This window comes from Danio rerio, chromosome 17 (assembly GCF_049306965.1).
Source record: "Danio rerio strain Tuebingen ecotype United States chromosome 17, GRCz12tu, whole genome shotgun sequence".
Classification (NCBI taxonomy): Eukaryota; Metazoa; Chordata; class Actinopteri; order Cypriniformes; family Danionidae; genus Danio; species Danio rerio.
In genome coordinates, this window is record NC_133192.1 from 1297901 (window position 1) to 1320000 (window position 22100).

General features: G+C 42.8%; 1 protein-coding gene across 5 annotated transcripts in view; it reads left to right on the top strand.

Moving 5' to 3' along the window:
- LOC100148950 (formin) overlaps positions 1-22100 on the top strand; it is a 170599-nt gene that overhangs the window by 131301 nt on the left and 17198 nt on the right. For all 5 annotated transcript variants that reach the window (XR_012393130.1, XR_012393131.1, XM_073927954.1 and 2 more), the window contains one exon: positions 16991-17083. Coding sequence is in view for 3 of the 5 variants with exons in the window: in XM_073927954.1 (XP_073784055.1) it covers positions 16991-17083 (93 nt within the window). In the remaining 2 variants the exon portion in view is untranslated. The remainder of the gene's footprint in view (positions 1-16990; positions 17084-22100) is intronic.

The window sequence follows — 22100 nt, forward strand, 5'->3', positions numbered from 1 at the left end:
TTCCGTATTATTTGAGTCCATAAAGAGTTTTTAAGCATAAAACAAATCATTTTTACAACATATCTGACTAAAAAGCATTTTATAATTATTATTAGTAGTAGTAGTTGTAGTAGTAACTCATCAAATCTTAGCTAGTGAATTTTTTGAATTGTTCAGATTGATTTACTAAGTCATTTATTTAAGTGATTTATTAAAATCATACAGTTGATCAGAGCATGTTTCAATAATTTTTCCATATTTTTGGTCTCCATAAAAAGTTTTTAAGCATAAAAATCAAATTATAAACACATTATTTGTATAAAGGTTGTTATTATTATTTGTAGTAGTACTATTTTAGACATTATCCATTATCAGAGAAAGCAGATGAGTCGTCCAGCTCGTAGTGTGTGTGTGTGTGTTTAAGAATTTGTGTTTGCTGATTTTACACCCGTGGTGTGTGACACGGCCTTGCGGAGGGTCGCGACACAGGTCAGTCTCAGGGGCTGCTTGTATGTCTGAAAATGGATCCGCAGATGCCCTGAGACACGAAACCTGATCTCCATTTGGGCTCGTTCACCCTCGTCAGGGTTAAAGCAGTTTCAGACCTACTGTTCATTCTGATGCTGCTGATGGATTTACTCAACTAAATCTTCTCTCTGTCAGATAATGTCCAGTCAGTCAGTGTGTGTGTGTGTGTGTGTGTGTGTATGTGTGTGTGTACTTGGAAACAACATAACATAACTTAACATAACACACCATAACACACACAGCCATTGTTATTCACTCTATAATATATAATATAATATAATATAATATAATATAATATAATATAATATAATGCAATATAATATAATATAATAAAATATAATATAATATAATATGATATAATGCAATATATTATAATATAATATAATAAAATATAATATAATATAATGCAATATAATATAATATAATATGATATAATGCAATATATTATAATATAATATAATATAATGCAATATAATATAATATAATATAATATAATATAATACAATGCAATATAATATAATATAATATAATATATCATAATAAAATATAATATAATATAATATAATGCAATATAATATAATATAATATATAATATAATATAATGCAATATAATATAATATAGTATAATATAATTACTATAATAAAATATAATATAATGTAACATAATATAATGTAATATAATATAATATAATATAATATAATAAAATAAAATATAATACAATATAATATAATGCAATATAATATAATGAAATATAATATAATATAATGTAGTATAATATAATGATATAATATATTATTTAGTTTAGAGCGGGGAGATGAAGCAGCGCTTGCCATCTGAACTAACATTAAAACCTCAGACAAACAAAAGTGTCTGTTCAGCTTGTACAGCGTCACAAAAAAGATCCTATAATAATGTGCATATCTGCAGCTGTATCCCTTTTAGACTTTACCCAGACATTGTCCGTTTGATTTAGCCACCGCTGGGCTGTGTAATTTTCCTGGGAAGCACGACCACAATCCCAAAAATCGAAACCCCACTAACCGTTTCATGCATGTGGAAACATCCAGGCAACAAATAGCACAAACACAAAACGTCTGAGGCCGAATGCACATGGAAGCACAGCTGTTTTCCTTACACTTTAATGACAACAGACAAACATGACTGCATGAGTAATGCTTATCAAAGAATAACAGCTCCGACTGGCCATTATTGAGCGTTTCCAGATGAAGCGTCTCTCAGACTGCGTTTATGCTGCATTGGTTGTTAATAATTTACCAATGGGGTAAGCAAAATAATCTTAAATCAAAATGAAAAATGTGATTATTTTACTTCCCCCATTGACTGTTGTCAAAGTATTAAGGAAAAACTTGCTTAATTTTGACTCAATATTCCTGAAAACGCTAGAAAATGTTTATAAAAGGCTTCTAGATTTAGGTATTTTTAGTTATTTGGACTAGAAACAAGACAAAAACTCTGTCAATGGAGCCCATATGCTGCGATTGGAGACAATAGAGACATGATGAAAGAGCGAATTAACCAAAACCATGCTTCTACACGCATACAAACGCAAGCTCACCGCCCTTCAGACGTCATGTTTTTGCAAAATCTTTCAGGAGACGAGATGTTATTTATATAGCATGCGTGGATCATTTCCATCGGAGCTAAGCTGAAGAATTTCAGTAGATAATCCACAATTATATACAACCTCAGAGCGCTGTCAAAGCATAGTATAAATCCCAGCTATTACCCTTCTGACTGGCCGAGGCCGATGTGTTCAGATAAATCAGTTTTGGTCTCTGTGGATTTGCGTTTTGATGCTGCGTTTGCTACCTGGGGATAGTTTGAGTTTAACCCTTGTGTATAGTTCAGATTGACTCCTCTTTTGGTATGTTGGAGGTGTTTTGACTTCCATTATAATCACATTGATTGATTGTAAAGCCATGACAGCACATAATCATGCATTCTTGATTGCTGTTGGTTTTCCCTGTTGGGATTAAGAGGGACGATGTGTCAGTCTTACTGTTGACCATCAGTGTGCAGCATTAACCTTTTAGATCGGCCTGTGCTGATGAGTTTCTTTTGTTTATATGGAGTTACAGTTGAGTAACACAGCAGATTAGAGAGTGTGTGTGCAGAAATACACTTACTGGGCCCTATCATACACCGGGCTCAATAAGGCGCAAGATGTGTTTGGTGTGATTTGTTGCTATTTTCAGACCAGCGCAACAGTAATATTCACGAGAAAGTAAAGAGGCTGAATGGAGGAGGCTCGTTCTTTATTCTCGCGCTGCAGATGCTCTGTTTAACTGTTTTCTAACTAGTGAAGCGTTCAGTGTTTACACTTACAAAGTCGACATGTAAATAGCAAATGCACTATGGAGCGACACATTTGACTCCTAAAGGGAATGTGAGATGAGACTCTGATTGGTTTAATGCAGGTTATGCTCAGAACACATATACGCCACCATAAACCATTAGGCTATTAGGCCTACCCATTATTTTATTTATTTATTGAGCCTATTTTAATAACTTGTTTTCATTTTTGGGGCCATGAGCTACAGGTCAAAATAAAATCGATATGTTAACTGTATTTTAGCTGTCAAAACAGGCCTACAATATATTTTTTGGTGCTTAATTTTGCATGAGCAAATAGCAGGATAGCCTAAATTACATGTTTATTGAAGATTATCATTCAGCCTGCGGCAGTGGCGCTTTAGGTAGTGCTGTCGCCTCACACCAAGAAGGTCCTGGTTCGAACCTCGGCTCAGTTGGTGTTTCTGTGTGGAGTTTGCATGTTCTCCCCGTGTTGGCGTGGGTTTCCTCTAGGTGCTCCGGTTTCCCCCACAGTCCAAAGACATGCGGTACAGCGGAATTGGGTAGGCTGAATTGTCAGTAGTGTATGAGTGTGTTTGTGTGAATGTGTGTGCGTGTGCATGTTTCCCAGAGATGGGTTATGGCTGGAAGGGCATCCGCTGCGTAAAACGTGCTGGATAAGTTGGTCGTTCATTGGGGACTCCGGATTAATAAAGGGACTAAGCCAACAAGAAAATGAATGAATGAATTCAGCCTATCTGCGGAGCATGTGAGAGGTTGATCTGCAGCAAATCCACTTACTCGCGCACTATATCTATTTCATTTATAACACTGTAAACTTTGCAGGTCGATCATCTTTAAACTCAATAGGCATTTTTTAAGTGTCCTAACTTGAGACTGCTGCTGCATAATGGGATGTTTCTTTACACAGCAGCTTTTTTTTTCAACAGCTTTAGCGATGTCAAACTGAAAGCAGACATTCAAAATGTTTCTGTGTTTTGTCAATTTTAGCTTAATTTTAATAATATTAATAATAATTAATATAATAAGTTAAAATATTAATAATAGTGTAGACTACTTTGGGACTGTGCAGTGTCCAACTTAACATTTTTATTATGCTGCTCTAATATTAATCCCGAACTGAAAAACTAATGTGAAAATGACTGGCTGCTGCGTCTCTGCTAAAATTAATTTAGCTGCGAATTTCTTCTGCATTTTTTCCTTTTAGAGCTCAAGTGAGTTTTATTTAAAGAATTAGTTAACCAAAACATGAAAGGAATAAACTGCTCGCCTTTATGCTGTCCACTAGTACGTTTTTCTCCTGTTTAGAGTGCGCCTCCGCCGCCGCATGTGTGTATATACGGGTGCACACTGACCTGACGCGGGACCAGATCTCTGGACTATGTGCCACACTTCAATTTCACAATTTTTATAATTTAATTGATTTTTCATGATATAAAATATCTAAATTTGTGTTCTGAAGGTTGAACTGAAGGGAGTGTTTGTAATTAATGACAGAAAGACCTTTCAGTTTTGGATGAACTAATCCTTAATGAAAACCGGAGGTGGGGGGGGGAGGGGGGGGGCACAAATTCTTTCTGAGAGGCCCATAGTGCTGGGCCTGACCCCCCCTCTGTGGACTTTTTCGGTACCTATTAATCTATTGGACGTCTCCAACAGATTCGATTTTTCACCTATCGGAAAGTTAAGCTTTACAGCTTAACCCCCAATTTAAGCTTTTTTATTGCTTTTTTATTTTTTATAAGCAATTTTATTGCTTTAGCTAGCCAATAAAAGCGTAATAAAAGGTCTTGATCTCAGCCAGACGCCAGGGACAACAGTTATCTGTGGCGAGTCACGTCTCAGATCTCACTTATAGTAATTACACTTCTATCCCACAGAGACAGATCTACCAGTATGGTGATGTGGCCCAAGTTAAATCTTCAACCCAGGCTCATTGTGGAAACGTAGTCCCGCGGACGTTTCAGGAGACCGCGGAATACATCCCGGCGGGTACGTACGGCTGCAGTTTTTGTTTTCGCGAATCCGCGAGAGGCTGCTGTTGTGCGCTTTTTCGCACCTCAGACGCCTCTCGCAAGTGCGGTTCGCGCCCGCACTGTTCTCGCGTGAACCCGCCGTGGGTCAGCTGTCAGACTGACTGGATGATTGACTTCGCGACCGGCCAATCGGCCGACTTGCCCTCCTCCTTCCCTGAACCCAACCAATTTTACCGATCGACCCGCCCGCCCGCTCGCTTCCCTAAACCCGAGCAACAGTTCACAAAAGCCGTCCAAAAAAATAAAAGCCCTGATTTTTTTATTCTACCGCGTTTCCGGATTTCGCCGCGTTCTCGCCCTGTCACGAAACTCGTTCACTTAATTTTTGGAATTCTGTTTTTGTCTTACCTGATTGCTGGAGCTGCTCTTCCCCGGACTCGAAACCGGTCGCCGTGGTCAACTCCTCTCCACATCTCGAGCCTGCCGACGTACACGCTGAGCTGAGTGGACAAACGGGTTGCAGCGGGGAAGCACTCCACAAGGAGGTAAGGCAAGCGCGAAAGGGAACAGCGTCACACCGCCCCGCAGCGTTCGCTTGAAAAAAATAAACGCGCCCGTACGTACCCCCCGGGACGTATTCCGCTGTCTCCAGAAACGTCCGCGGGACTACGCTTTCAGAATGAGCTTGGGTTGTAAATCTTTAAACTGCCAAATTAAAGACAGTTTTTCCATATTTCAAAACACCGGTGTATCATATTTCCTCATTTTACTCTGGGACTTCCCCAAGTGTGCCGCAAGCCTGCGTTTGAGTGAAGGTCTCGGCCGTTAGATCGCCCCCTGGGGGCTGGCTGCAGTACAAGTCATAAAGCCCGCCTCCTCCGTGTTAATAAAGGAGACTTGAGCCCAAATAAAAAAATTAATTACACTTGTAATAAAATGTCCCGAAAGATGGTTCTGGTGGATTAAGGCACTGGTTATTGTGCTGAAATAGGTGCAGATCTTCATTTTTGTAAACAGTTTGTTTTTAGCAGTAATTTAATGCTGGGCGTGTCATCGTGATTGACAGCTGTGATTGACAGTTTCTCAAAGCGCGGCGTCTGAGCTTCGGCAGGAGACTGAAGTGTTATTATTCGATTTCTTTGTTATTTTACCATGACAAAATGAGTTCAGCAGTAAACTATAGTTTCTGACATACATGATCCTGGTGGAACACTGTTTATTCGCTAAGTTCAGGGCTTTTTTCGGGCTTTATTAGTTTGCTGATACACGCCTAGCCACCCAGATAGCAAAATACACTCGGGCAAGTTCCGGCTAGATTCTCGCCTGCCGGAGACTTACCCCTCAGAGCTCAGACTGACTACCTCTGCTGGACCTACTCCGGATGCCTGGACTCACTGCCCGATTCCAGCCCGAGTCAATCGAGCCAGATGCGGCGGCCGAGCGAGCCGGCGCTGCCGCATACGAGTCGGAATCAGCCCGCGACGCCGCGAGTAGGTTATGCGCTGCGGCCTGGAGCTGGCGCGATTGAATATATAAAACCCTCATATTTGTTAACGTTATTACATCCATTTGTGTTGATATGACAGCAAACGCATGCTGAGAAGTTCGGGGGGCGTAGTTGATTTTACATAAAGCGTTTGGTTGGAAGCTCGACTCCGCTCATTTTCGCGGCTCCTCCTCTGGCTCCATCAGACAGTCCTTCTGCGCATGTCAAGAATCCAATTTCAGCAGTCTTTTGCGACAGTTTGTGCCCGTCAAGCAGGCGTTTTGCCCTCAAGGCGTTCAATGGGAAAAGGGGCTGAAGCGTCGTCCATATTTTTTACAGTCATTGGACTTCCCCATTCTGGTGATCACCCCTCCTCTGTGGACACCTATCAGTGTATGTCGAGGATGGTTCTGTGGATCAGTTGCTGATTGGCTGTTAAAACCAACCAGCAACTCCTTAGCAACCACCTAGAAACCACTCAGAACACCCTAGCAACAACTTAGCAACTGCCTAGCAACCACCTAGAAAACCCTAGCAATCAATTAGTAACACCTAAGCAGCAGCCTAGCAACAAGTCAGAATGTCCTTGCAACCACCTAACAACACCTTAGCAATCAGATGACCTCAGCGTCCACCTAACAACCAATTAGAGCAGTACATCATTGCACTGAAGAGATTTGTCACAGCAAACCCCACTCACATTATCTTTAAATCAAAGATTAACTTCCTAAAAAGATCAGTTGTCTTTTGATAAGCATGAACAGCAGGTTTCAGTGTTTCTAACCAAAAATTCATATCATAGCTGCTGCCGTCCCGCATCGTGATGATAAACACATGCAGGTATTTATTAGATTCATTAATGCTAAACATATCCATACATTCGTGTTTGGCGGAGGCTGAGAACGCAGGGGTTTCGCTCTGCTCTTTGGCTTTGTGTGAAAAACGCAGTTGTTTGGCAGAACAACAAAGAGTCTGTCGAGCACAAACAACACAAACTCCATCCAGACTGTCCCGATGCTTATATATCGCTCAGTAAAACCGCCAGTTCTCCAGCTACGCTTCTGACACATCACACTTTCTGAACTCTAAGAAATGCTCAGTTATTAAACTCAAACTGAGTAAAATATGGACAAACCCGAGCATTAGGTTAAGCCTTGTGTGCTGCTGGGTCGTTGTCTTCCACTGTGGGCTGATTTTGAGTCCTCATTTGCTCACAGCTTTCTCTGTGTTTCAGCAAATGTGAGGATTTTTGCTGACACATCTTTTTTTGGTGCATATTTTGGGAAAATGCTTTGAAAGTTTTCATGATCTCAACAACACACTCAAAATTGCCTCCCCTCTGGTGATGTTGGTGGCTTTATTGATGCATTGACTACCATTATTCATTCATTCATTTTCTTTTTCGGCTTAGTCCCTTTATTAATCAGGGGTCACCACAGCGGAATGAATCGCCAACTTATCCAGCATGTGTTTTATGCAGCTGATGCCCTTCCAGACTGAGAATCATCCATACACACTCATTCACACTCATACACGACGGACAATTTTAGCCTACCCAATTCACCTGTACCGCATGTCTTTAGACTGGGGGAGAAACCCGGAGGAAACCCACGCTAACCAGGGGAGAACATGCAAACTCCACACAGAATCACCAACTGACCCAGCCAGAGTTCAAACCAGCAACCTTCTTGCTGTGTGTAACAAAGGGTTTGACGCAGAGGGATCCATTTGCAGTATATTTATTAAACAGAGTTTAATCTCATGGACAACACAATCTCATGGACAACAAGCAATCCGGCTTTAAGAAAGGCCACTCAACTGAGACTGCCCTGCTCTCGGTCGTGGAGGATCTCAGACTGGCTAAAGCAGACTCTAAATCATCAGTCCTCATCTTGCTAGATTTGTCAGCTGCTTTTGACACTGTCAACCACCAGATCCTGCAATCTACGCTCGAGTCACTGGGCGTTGCGGGCACTGTTATACAATGGTTCAGATCTTACCTCTCTGACATGTCATTCAGGGTGTCTTGGAGGGGAGAGGTGTCCAACCTACAGCATCTAAACACTGGGGTACCTCAAGGCTCTGTTCTTGGGCCACTTCTCTTCTCCCTCTACACATCATCTCTAGGACCAGTCATCCAGAGACATGGATTCTCCCACCACTGCTATGCTGATGATACCCAACTATACCTCTCTTTTCATCGTGATGATCCCTCGGTTCCAGCTCGTATCTCAGCCTGCCTGTTGGATATTTCACACTGGATGAAAGATCATCATCTTCAGCTGAACCTCGCAAAAACGGAAATGCTTGTAGTTTCTGCAAACCCGACTCTACATCATAACTTTTCAATCCAGATGGATGGGGCAACCATTACTGCATCCAAAATGGTGAAAAGCCTTGGAGTAACGATTGATGACCAACTAAACTTCTCTGACCACATCTCTAGAACTGCTCGATCGTGCAGATTCACACTCTATAACATCAGAAAGATCCGACCCTTCTTATCTGAACATGCAGCTCAACTCCTTGTTCAAGCTCTTGTTCTCTCCAGACTGGATTACTGCAACTCTCTACTAGCCGGGCTTCCAGCTAACTCTATCAAACCTCTTCAGCTGCTCCAGAACGCAGCAGCACGAGTGGTCTTTAATGAACCTAAAAGAGCACATGTCACTCCGCTGCTCATCCGTTTGCACTGGCTGCCAGTTGCTGCTCGCATCAAATTCAAAGTTCTGATGTTTGCTTACAAAGCGACTTCTGGCCTTGCTGCTTCTTATCTGCTCTCACTTCTGCAGATGTGTGTGCCCTCCAGAAACTTGCGTTCTGTGAATGAACGTCGCCTCGTGGTTCCATCCCAAAGAGGGAAGAAATCACTTTCGCGAACTCTCGCGTTCAATCTGCCCAGTTGGTGGAATGAACTCCCTAACTGCATCAGAACAGCAGTCACTCGCTGTCTTCAAGAAACGACTAAAAACTCAACTATTTAGTCTCCACTTAACTTCCTAATCTGCAATTGCCTCTCTGAATATCACACTAACTGTACCCAAAAAAAAAAAAAAAAAATTACTAATACTACTAATACTTCCCTTCTTAGACTTCACAGACCTGAAACTTGCCTACAGCACTTCTTCATTGTTGCTCTTAGTTGTGTAAATTGCTTCCTTGTCCTCATTTGTAAGTCGCTTTGGATAAAAGCGTCTGCTAAATGACTAAATGTAAATGTAAATAACAATAATCACACAGATGTTATGCGTGTGCGAACTCGCATCCAACACAGTAGTATCAAGTCGAAGGCCTGGCGGCAGGCAAACACAAGGCGAGTATTCAGGCATGGGTCAGAGGCAGGCGGCGAGGATCAAAGTCTGTACTCAGGCTAGGGTTCAGGGCAGGCGGCAGGCAAGACAGGGTCGAGAGACAGTCAAGCAGGCAAGGATGCAGAACAAGCCGGGGCAGAACAAGACTTCGCACTGAAGCGTGTGTGAGTGCTGCTTATGTGTGTGTGCCAGGTGATTATTAGATGTGCTGCAGGTGTGTGTGACAATCAGTCAATGAGGATGATGTAATGTGTTAGAAGTCCGGTGATGATGACCTCTGCTGGCCAGCGAGGGGAATGACTGGGACCGAGTCGGTGACACTGTGAGGCGACAGCACTACTTACTGCACCACCTTGTCACCCAACTTCCATTATAATCACATTTATTGATTGATATTTAATTAATAATTGATTCCTTACATGTATATAGCACTTTTCTGGACACTCGCTGCACACATTGGGGGAATCTCCTCCACCACCAGTGTGCAGCATCCACCTGGATGACGTAACAGCAGCCATATTATGCCAGACCACACAACACACACCAGCTTATTGGTGGAGAGGAGACAGAATGATGAAGCCAGTTAAAATATGGGGATGGTTCGGAGGCCAGTGGGCAGATTTGGCCAGGATGCCAGGGTTAACCACAGAGAGCCTCGGTTTAACGTCTCCTCCGAAAGACGACGCTCACTGAGCAGTATAAAGTCCCTATCAATATACTGGGGCATTAGGACCCACACAGAAAACAGGTTGAGCACCCCCTGCTGGCCTCACTTACACCACTTCCAGCACAACCTAGCTTTCCCATGTGGTCTCCCATCCAGTTATACAGACCGGGCGAAGCCCTGCTTAGCTTCAGTGAGCGACCATGTGAGAGTTGCAGAGAGCTAACTGCCGGATTGTGAAGCCATGTCAGCATATAATCATGCATTCTTGATTGTTGCTGCTTTTCCCTGTTGGGATCAGGCGCAATGTGTCATATTTACTGTTGATCAACCAAAAAGCCATCAGACCAAAGCAGTCTAAACAAGTCACGTGCAAGAAAACTCTCCTCACACTGGTCAGAATTGCAGAATATGTTATTATTTTAATTTATGATGATGAGAAATGAGAGATTATGGGCCCTATCATACACCCGGCGCAGTGTGGCGCAAGGCGCGGCGCAATACTTGTTTGGTAGTTTCAGCTTGGCGCAAGAGTGGTTTTGAGGCGTTGCGCTACGCTGTTTAAATAGCAAATGCATTAGCGCTCATTTGTGCGCTCATAGGCGTTCTGCTCTAAAAAGGAGGCGTTCTGAGGTGGACCGCTGGCGTGTTGCTATATTGAGAGACTATAATAGATTTTTCATTAGACCAAAACAAACCCGGTCTAAACTCAGAGTTGCGCCTCGCTTACACACTGCTTAATACACACAAGAGAGCAATAGGCAAATATATTTACATATGAAAAATGTAAATATTAAGGACATATATAGGATATAATAAGAATAGATATAGGATATAAATATAAAGGATTAAAATATTACAAAACATATTATTTTCTAGCCTACATAAATATGAAAAATCACTGCTTTCATGTCTTCTTCATCTCGGGAGGCTTTTTCAGTTCATTCATGACTATTTGCTTTTGTATAATGTTATTATTATTAGCAGTATTACTTATTATATCCATATTTATATTTGTTTTATTAAAAACAAGCTTAGATTTGTCCACCGGTCAGGTTTTGGATCATATGGGGCACAGCATGTGTTTTAGGATATAACTCAGGTTTCTGAGCACACTTCATTATTATTATTCATTTATTCGTTTGCTGGAAATTAGAACTGAATTTAGAAATAGTTTTGAAATGAATATTTGCGCTTAACAAACAAAAGTATTTATTTATAGACTAATTGATGTCTGTGTGTAAAGGTTTCCCAATCCAAGAGCGAAAGTGAAAGTGATCCATTATCTCTCATTCTCACGCAGTAGATGCTCTGTTTAGCTGTTTTCTGTTAAAAACTGTGAACTGTTTGCTTGAGAAATGCTCAGTTTTTCCACTTAGACTTACTTTGCGTTCTGTAAATAGCGAATGCGCTCTTGGCGTGACGCAGCTGGCTCTTAAAGGGAATGGAAGATGAGACTCTGATTGGTTTATTCTCTAAACACACCTATAACTCATTAAGAAAATAAGCTCAACCTTTTTAGACCATGCGGCACGGCGCAAAGCAGATTTTCCGGCCTTAAATTAGCAAAACTGCATTCTGACACGCCCTGAAAGTGTTTGCGCCCTGCGTTTTGCGCTCTGCGCATGGACCGTCAAAATAGAGCCCTAAAAGTGAAAAGGTGCACTTTCCTTTTGAATGGTGACTCCCACTGATATCGACACCAAATATAAACTTCAGTTGTTATATATAAGCACACTTGGCACTAAAAAAGCAATCAGGATAATATTTATTTACACTGGTTTATTAGCTATAATTGCTCACGTTGTCTTCTGTGATGGTATTTGAGTTTTGTTTGATGCAGCAGTCATGAATGCATGATTATCTGCTGTCATGGCTTTACAATCAATAAATAAGATTATAACAGAAGTCAATGGAGCAAAAGCACACCAACATCACCAAAGGAGAGTCAATCTAAACAACACACAAGGGTTAAATTTGCACTTGCACAACATCCACCCAGACAATATATCCCTTTAAACTATTTAAAATGTTGATAAACGTCACTATTTACACCTTTTCAAGGTTATAAATTGTTGTAAGAAAGATCAAGATCTCATAATGCAATTCAAAGCAGAAATAAGCAGGCAGAAAATAAAGCATTAATCAAACACTGCTCATTTACAGATATTTCTACAGTACATCACAGACATGATGCTATAATGTCAGACCCATATCAAGCTCACGGTCATAATAATGAGCTTCAGATTCTGAAATCATTAAGAAAACTCGTAAAACAGCTCTCATGTTTGACAGCAGAACAACCTGTTGCATGTGATTGTGGTAATCAAAAGCATTCTTGTGTTGAACGTGCTCCAAATGCGCTTAAACGTCTCCAGCGCTCGTCTTTGATAGTCATCTGTTGGAGATGAGATTCACACACCTCTTCCTCATGTTCCTCGTTTACCTCCTTTATGGATGTTATGGTAATGTGATATGCAGAACTCATCTGCGCTTCGTTAATTCACCACCTTAAAGACTGATTAGTTCATATCCTTCCTAATGTCACACTACTGTGCACTGGAAAACAGACAGCGGGGAAATAAGTCATCCCAAACACGTCACCATTCTTCTCAGTAAACATCTTTCTAGAGCTGCTGTTGACTTGAAATTTTCTCTGGATGTTGGTACCAACCAGAGAAATCCATGAATGCAAAGAAAACAAATCAAATTATTTTAGAAATGAAGTTCTGTGTGATAAAAATGAAACAGAATATAGATACTAATAAAACTGTAAAGTTTAGTGTGTATGATTAGAATATACACTCACCGGCCACTTTATTAGGTACACCTTACTAGTACTGGGTTGGACCCCTTTTGCCTTCAGAACTGCCTTAATCCTTCATGGCAGAGATTCAACAAGCTACTGGAAATATTCCTCAGAGATTTTGCTCCATATTGACATGATAGTCGGCTGCACATCCATGATGCCAATCTCCCGTTCCACCTTATCCCAAAGCTGCTCTATTGGATTGAGCTCTGGTGACTGTGGAGGCCATTTGAGTACAGTGAACTCATCGTCATGTTCAAGAAACCAGTCTGAGATGATTGAGCTTTATAACATGCTGCGTTATCCTGCTGGAAGTAGCCATCAGAAGATGGAGACACTGTGCTCATAAAGGGATGGACATGGTCAGCAGCAATACTCAGGTAGGCTGTGGCGTTGATGCTCAATTGGTACTAATGGACCCAAAGAAAATCTCCCCCACACCATTACACCACCACCACCAGCCTGAACCGCTGATACAAGGCAGGATGATCCATGCTTTCATGTTGTTGAGGCCAAATTGTGAGCCGAGCATCCGAATGTGTCAGCAGAAATGGAGACTCATCAGAGCAGCAACGTTTCTCCAATCTTCTATTGTCCAGTTTTGGTGAGTCTGTGTGAATTGTAGCCTCAGTTTCCTGTTCTTAGCTGACAGGAGCGGCACCCGGTGTGCTCTTCTGCTGCTGTAGCCCATCCGCCTCAAGGTTGGACGTGTTGTGTGTTCAGAGATGCTCTTCTGCAGAGCTCGGTTGTAACGAGTGCTTATTAATGGGGTTTGCCATAGGCAAAGTCCATTCTTACAATTGTGCCGGTTTATTATTATTCTTCTTCCATCTTCCGTGCGCTTTTTCGGCGCGTAACTAGTCCCGCAGCTTTTGTCCCACACCCTTGAAAGTGGTGTCAAATCGTCCGGTTTTATCGGGAATGGTGTGCTATGACTTTTGTAAGGGGTCGGGGGTTTTTTGGCCCCGCAGGGGCCAAAACACCCCCCCAAAAATCCCATAGACTTAACATTGAGCCGAACTTTGACGACTCACAGCGCCGCGTGTGAATTTCATAGAAATATGGGATTCACAGCATCTGTAGAGGGTTGCAGCCTAAGTGAGAACATACCTTGCAAGGGGGTAAAAGTTGCACCCCTGGGGCTCTAGGACGTCCCAAAGTGCTCCCATTGACTTACATTGGCCCCATTGACTCCCATTCATTTTTCTAGAAGAGCACTAACGCCCCCGCGAAATGGGACGACCTTTAAAGCGTCATAGCGCCAAGTGTGAAATTCGTAGAAATATGGGATTCGCAACATCTGTAGGGGGTTGCAGCCTGTATGAGAACATACCCCCAAAGGGGGTATAAGTTGTACCCCTGGGGTGCTAGGACGTCCCAAAGGGGTCCCCATTGACTTTACATGGCCCATTGACTCCCATTCATTTCTTGACTCGCATGTCAATCACATTACATAGCAGTGTCATACAGACTTGGGGGTTGCCTTACTTGACTGAGGCAACCAATCAGCATCTCAATATGATTTTGAAGCTCACAAGCCACGCCCCCCCAAACCACTTAAAGACCCTTAATAAGTGCCCCATTGACTTAACATGGGGTGGGATGTCCCATTGCATATCCCATTGACTTCCATTATAAAGGTCACACATCTATAACATTACATAGGAGTGTCATAGAGACATGGGGGTGGGCTCATCTGACTCAGACAACCAATCAGCATCTCAATATGATAATGAAGCTCATAAGCCACGCCCCCAAACTGGTCCCATAGACTGCCATTATAACTGCCCTACATGCATATCTTTGCTTAGCAGTGTCCTATTGGCTTGGGGGATGGCTCATCTGACTCAGACAACCAATGAGCATCTCAATATGATAATGAATCTCACAAGCCACGCCCCCAAACTGGTCCCATAGACTGCCATTATAACTGGCCTACATGCATATCTTTGCTTGGCAGTGTCCTATTGACTTGGGGGTTGGCTCATTTGACTTGGACAGCCAACCACATTCAAGTTCACTCTGTAACCTCGCCCATAGCAACAAAAGAGAGTACCCTAGCAACCGTTTATCAACAGCTATATCTCAGCATCGGAACATCGTAGAGACTTGGGGATTGGCTCGTTTGACTCATGCTAGCAAACGGAACTTCCTATATGCTACACATGCTAGCAGTGACTAGCTACATGCTAATATTGACTAGCCATGTACTGTAACTTGCTAGAAATGCTCACTAAGTATAAATATTTCATCAGGCATGTATGTGAGGCTTGCCTAGTAACCACCCAGGGTACCCTAGCAACTGCCTAGCAACCACCCAAATTACCCTAGCAACCACCTAGCAACCACCTAGTAACGCCTTAGTAAGGGCCTAGCGACCACTCAGGACACCCTAGCAACCGCCTAGCAACGCCTTAGCAACCACTTAGAATACCCTAGCAACCACCTAGCAACACCTTAGCAACCACCTAGCAACCACTCAGAACACCCTAGAAACCGCCTAGCAACACCTTAGCAACCACCTAGCAACCACTCAGAATACCCTAGCAACCGCCTAGCAACAACTTAGCAACCACTCAGAACACCCTAGCAACCACCTAGCAACACCTTAGCAACCGCCTAGCAACCACTCAGAACACCCTAGCAACCGCCTAGCAACACCTTAGCAACCACTTAGCAACCACTCAGAACACCCTAGCAACCGCCTAGCAACACCTTAGCAACCACCTAGCAACCACTTAGAACACCTTAGCAACCGCCTAGCAACACCTTAGCAACCACCTAGCAACCACTCAGAACACCCTAGCAACCGCCTAGCAACCACCTAGCAACCACTCAGAACACCCTAGCAACCACCTAGCAACCACTTAGGACACCTTAGCAACCGCCTAGCAACACCTTAGCAACCACGTAGCAACCACTCGGAACACCCTAGCAACCGCCTAGCAACCACCTAGCAACCACTCAGAACACCCTAGCAACCGCCTAGCAACACCTTAGCAACCACCTAGCAACACCTTAGCAACCACCTAGCAACCACTTAGGACACCTTAGCAACCGCCTAGCAACACCTTAGCAACCACCTAGCAACCACTCAGAACACCTTAGCAACCGCCTAGCAACCACATAGCAACCACTCAGAACACCCTAGCAACCATTTACATTGCCCTAGCAACCACATAAACACATGAATTTAACCATTTCTCCACATTTACTGCTATTTTGCCCAGTTTAGTACCATTTTGTACCCCATCGATTTGCCACGCAAACCCCATTCACATTTCCTTTAGGAAATGTACAATTCTAGTTTGAGTTACTGTTGCCTTTCTATCAGCTGGAACCAGTCTGGCCATTCTCCTTTGGCATCAACAAGGCATTTGCGCCCACAGAACTGCCGCTCACTGGATATTTTCTCTGTTTCTCTGTAAACCCTAGAGATGGTTGTGCATGAAAATCCCAGTAGCTCAGCAGTTTCTGAAATACTCAGAGCAGCCCGTCTGGCAGCAACAACCATGCCACGTTCAGAGTCTCTTAAATCCCCTTTCTTCCCCATTCTGATGCTCGCTTTGAACTGCAGCAGATCCTCTTGACCATGTCTACATGCCGAAATGCAGTGAGCTGCTGCCATGTGATTGGCTGATTAGAAGTTTGCGTTAATGAGCAGTTGGACAGGTGTACCTATTAAAGTGGCCGGTGAGTGTTGATAATAATAAAGGTGTAGTTTGGTGAGTGTGTGTGTGATCCGAACATAGATATTAATAAAAGTGTAAAGTTAAGTGTGTGTGATCAGAATGTAGACAGGAATGATAGTGTTATGTCTCTTTGTTTAATAGTGTGTATTGTACAGTATGCAGTTGTTAATTTCTCAGTATTTCTGATGTGCTGTTGTGTTTCTCCTGCAGCGTGTGTGAAGGAGGTTCAGCAGGTGTGTGAAAACTCCTCAGATGAACATCTACAGCCGTTCAAAGACAAGATGGAGACCTTCATCAGCACTGGTGAGTCTCAGAAAGGTTGTTATTTGAAAATGAAATGTGAAAGAGATATGCTTTAAAGGTGCAGTGTGTAAGATTGACACCCTGTGGTGGCTCTAGGTGTTGCACGCCTAGTTCAAAACACTTTTTCACCTGGCCCCTTCTCTATATAAAATAAAAAATGAAAACAAAACAAATAAGACTTTCTCCAGAAGAAAAAATATTATAGGAAATACTGTGAAGAGGGCGTCATGGTGGCGCAGTGGGTAGCATGATCGCCTCACAGCAAGGTGGTCGCTGGTTCGAGCCTCGGCTGGGTCAGTCAGCGTTTCTGTGTGGAGTTTGTATTTTCTACCCGTGTTGGCGTGGGTTTCCCCCGGGTGCTCCCCCACATAGCCCCCGATTACAGCTCTACTCTAAGGGTCTTTGGTTATTGTCAAATAAACGCACACTTAAAGTAGTTCCGGCAGGTTTTGAGCGCATTACAGCTCCTTATTACTCAAATGAATCATTACAAAAGCTACAGCAGTCAAATTGTCCGTAGTGTATGTGTATGAATGAGAGTGTGTGGGTGTTTCCCAGTGATGGGTTGCAGCAGGAAGGGCATGAGCTGCGAAAACATATGCTGCATAAGTTGGCGGTTCATTCCACTGTGGCGACCCCAGATTAATAAAGGGACTAAGCCGAAGAGAAAATGAATGAATACTGTCAACAGTTTCTTGCTCTGTTAAACATCATTTGGGAGATACTTGAAAAGGAAAGAATAATCACAGCAGGGTGAATAATGTTGCACTCTGTTTATATTGGGACCTGACCCAGACCCGACTGACCATTTCAAATGAAATACCCATTAAAAAGAAATGGATTAGCACAATCAGAATTTGGCTGAACATTGGACCCAAAATTGCAGTGTAATGTTTGTTTCTGTGCATGATACCTGCAGAAACACACACACACACACACACACACACACTCTCATGCAGAATGAAGCTGGTCAGGCTGTGGTGTGTCCGGATGGGGATCGGGTTGCCCTAAACCTCCGTCCTGAACTGTGTTTGTGTTGTAAAGCTGGCAGGAGAACTTTGACTGTGTCCTCGTAAAGATCTGCCCTCCGCAGCAGGGATCATGCACAGACCACCAAACTGCATCTGACATTTATTTTTAGTTCCACCCAGATCACTTCATGACAGTTAAACGCTGTAGTGTATTTAGTTTCTTGAATTAATTTTATTTCATTATCTGGAGTGTATTTTATCAGGATTCAGTATTTGGTTTTTTAGATTACTGGAGTGTATATTTATGTCAGGGCGGCACGGTGGCTCACTCTGGCCTTACAGCAAGAAGGTCACTGGTTCGAGTCCTCGGCTGGGTCACTTGGTGTTTCTGTGTGGAGTTTGCATGTTCTCCCCATGTTGGTGTGGGTTTCCTCCAAGTGCTCCGGTTTCCCCAACAGTCCAAACACATGCGCTATAGGGGAACTGATCAACTAAACTGGTCATACTGTATGAGTGTGTGTGAATTAATGGGTGTTTCCCAGTACTGTGTTGCAGCTGGAAGGGCATCCACTGTTTAAAACATATTCATTCCACTGTGGCGACTTCTGAAATAAAGACTGACCCGAAGGAAAACGAATGAATATTCATGTGATATTTGCAATATTTTGGGAATTCAATTAGATTGCGTTGAACCCTCGTATTACAGATTTCCATAGTAAATATATAAATCTCAATTTAATTAATAAATGCTGACTCTTATGACTGGTTTTGGGATTTTTTAATAAAATGGAAAAAGGTTTGCTCACATTTTATGACCCTGAATCCTTAAACCAGTCATAAGGGTCAGTTTTTTTCTTATTGCATTAATATTTATACGTTTATTGTGAAAATGCAGTCTGAGGGAATAAAATAATCCAATTGGACTCCCAAAATATTGCGAACATCACATAAACGTGCATCTAAATTACTAATCTAATTCACACTGTACCTGGGCTCCACACAGCTCCTTCATGTTGTCACAACACAAATCGATTAGGTTAACTCGAATGTTATCACAAATGTAAGTGGATTAAACAAAACAAACTCAAGAACTTCGTTGAGCTCATTTTAAATAAGTAATGTAAACAAGCAAACATTAGCCTGAAGTGGCCCAGAGAAGATCTGAAAATGTGGCCCAGTTATCCTAAAGCATATGTGGGCCACTTTTGGCAAATATTCGGCCCAGTAAACTCTAGCTAATGCAGCCGTTAGCCTGAAGTGGCCCAGAGAAGATATGGCAAAATGTGGCCCAGTTATCCTAATACATATGTGGGCCACTTTTGGCAAATATTCGGCCCAGTTATCTCTGGCTAATGCAGCCGTTAGCCTAAAGTGGCCCAGAGAAGATATGGCAAAATGTGGCCCAGTTATCCTAATACATATGTGGGCCACTTTTGGCAAATATTCGGCCCAGTTATCTCTGGCTTATGCAGCCGTTAGCCTAAAGTGGCCCAGAGAAGATATGGCAAAATGTAGCCCAGTTATCCTAATACATATGTGGGCCACTTTTGGCAAATATTCGGCCCAGTTATCTCTGGCTTATGCAGCCGTTAGCCTAAAGTGGCCCAGAGAAGATATGGCAAAATGTGGCCCAGTTATCCTAATACATATGTGGGCCACTTTTGGCAAATATTCGGCCCAGTTATCTCTGGCTTATGCAGCCGTTAGCCTAAAGTGGCCCAGAGAAGATATGGCAAAATGTAGCCCAGTTATCCTAATACATATGTGGGCCACTTTTGGCAAATATTCGGCCCAGTTATCTCTGGCTTATGCAGCCGTTAGCCTAAAGTGGCCCAGAGAAGATATGGCAAAATGTAGCCCAGTTATCCTAATACATATGTGGGCCACTTTTGGCAAATATTCGGCCCAGTTATCTCTGGCTAATTCTGTCATCCTAAAGCGGCCCAGAGGAGATATGGCAAATGTGGACCAGTTACCTTTAAACTTATGTGGGCCACATAGGCTAAAGTCACCATCGTGGAGAAAAGTGTTTGCTTTAGTTGGGCTTTTAGCCCTGAATCTCTTAATATAAATGTTCTTTTGAGCTGCTGTAACCTTTATGAACTTTGCTTGAAAAATGTATTCATTACAGCAAACAAGACGAGTAAAAAAACAACGAAATGAAGTGAGACACAACCTGTGATGAAATAATATAACTCACTGATGTTCACCAATGTTTAATCTATTATTAGAAGTACTGTAATAACATGCTTGCACATGCCACACAATTATGGAGGTTTATAAGCTAATAACATGCTATGGTTCAATGTCTGCTCACAGAGACATCAATAATCAGCGTATGAACCTCAACACTGGCGACAAATAACAACATGAACAAAACTCACAAACAAGAGACTGAACGTGACAAAATCAACAACACCAACATGAACAGCAGAATCACCAGCAGATCATGAAAACCGCAGCATCAATCAGCTGCAGAATGTAGTCATGCTGCAATGCATGCTGGGGTTTTTGTACTCTGCCACACCCAGTGTAGGGTGTAGATCTGGGCCAGAATAAAAAGCAAACTGTGGCCCAGAATAGGGTCAGTTCTGGTTTACTTAGTTGAATTCTGGCTAATATGTGGTTTTGCTTTGGCTTAATTGTGGCCCAGATCTGGCAAACAGGAGCGGACCGCCCTAGAGCTATCATTCCATGTAGTATGTGGTCCAGATGTAAGTGTCTGGTGTGGGCCGGATCTGGGCCAGAATAAAAGCAAACCCTGGCCCGGAATAGGGTCAGTTCTGGTTCATTTCTTTGAATTCTGGCTGATATGTGGTATTGCTTTGGCTTAATTATGGCCCAGATCTGGCAAACGGGACCGGACCGCCCATGTCATGACTGTGTTTGTCCACCAGATGCCACTGTAGTTCGGCATCACACTCCCAGTGAACTACAGTGGCTTAAGAACTACAAATCCATACATACCTCGCACACACACCGGAATTCACTTACACTGATTTGCAATCACAGCTGTCTGTTTTCCCCGTTGATTTCCTGGACTATTTATGCCACCATTCCACCTCTGTTTGTCAGTTCGTCGTTCGCCCTTGTGGTATGTGTTACCCGATTAGTCTTGTATCCTGTCAAAGTTGTTAATTCTAGGTCTGTTTGACCCACTGGTTTGTTTGTTTATTTTGTCACTTTGTTATTTTGATTTTTGTATTTTAGTCACTGTCACTGCACAATAGTCATTTTAATCTGCACTTGAATTCTACTCCTGTTTTTGTTCCCGTTTTCAATCCCGTACCGTGACAGCCCAAGTGCCATCATCCCATGCAGTATGTGTGCTGAATGAAAGTGTCTGGTGTGGGCCAAATTTGAGCCACATGAGTTTTGCTGGCTGGGTTTTACCAGGTTACAGAAAAAAAAACATGCTCACAACATCCAATCAGATAACAGGAACCAAAAAGCAATCTGGTGTTCACGACTTCACACAGAAGGCAGCATTCAAAGACTGAAAAGCACAAATTGTTTCTCGATTCTAAGACTGTATTTGCACCCAATTGACAAAAAGTCGCAGGCAAATTAGAATGACAAGGCAGCACTGGCCTGATCGGGCCAGTAATGCTGCGTTCACACCAGACGCGCATCAAGCACGTCAAGCGTGAGTGATTTACATGTTAAGTCAATGCAAACGCGCGAATAGACATCCCGCGGCGCGATACGCGTGGATGGCGCAGCGCGAATGACGAGAATTGCGTGGTGCGCATGCCGCGAATGGCGTGGCGCGAATTGAGCGTTTGCGTGCTTGACACGCTTAATGCGCATTTCGCGCGAATCACTCGTGTTCGAAAATCTGAACTTCAGCAGACATTCGCGGCGCGTTAACCAATCAGGTGCTTGCTCTTGTAGGGCCGTGATTGTGATGTATCGCCTGTTGTCGATGTCCCAGGGGAAATCCCCCAGCAGACACCGACAAGAAGTTCATCAAACTGGGCTGGGCTCAGTCAGAAGCACCGTTGAAAACCTCCATCAGCCAGGTTCAGTTTCTGGAGGAGTCTATG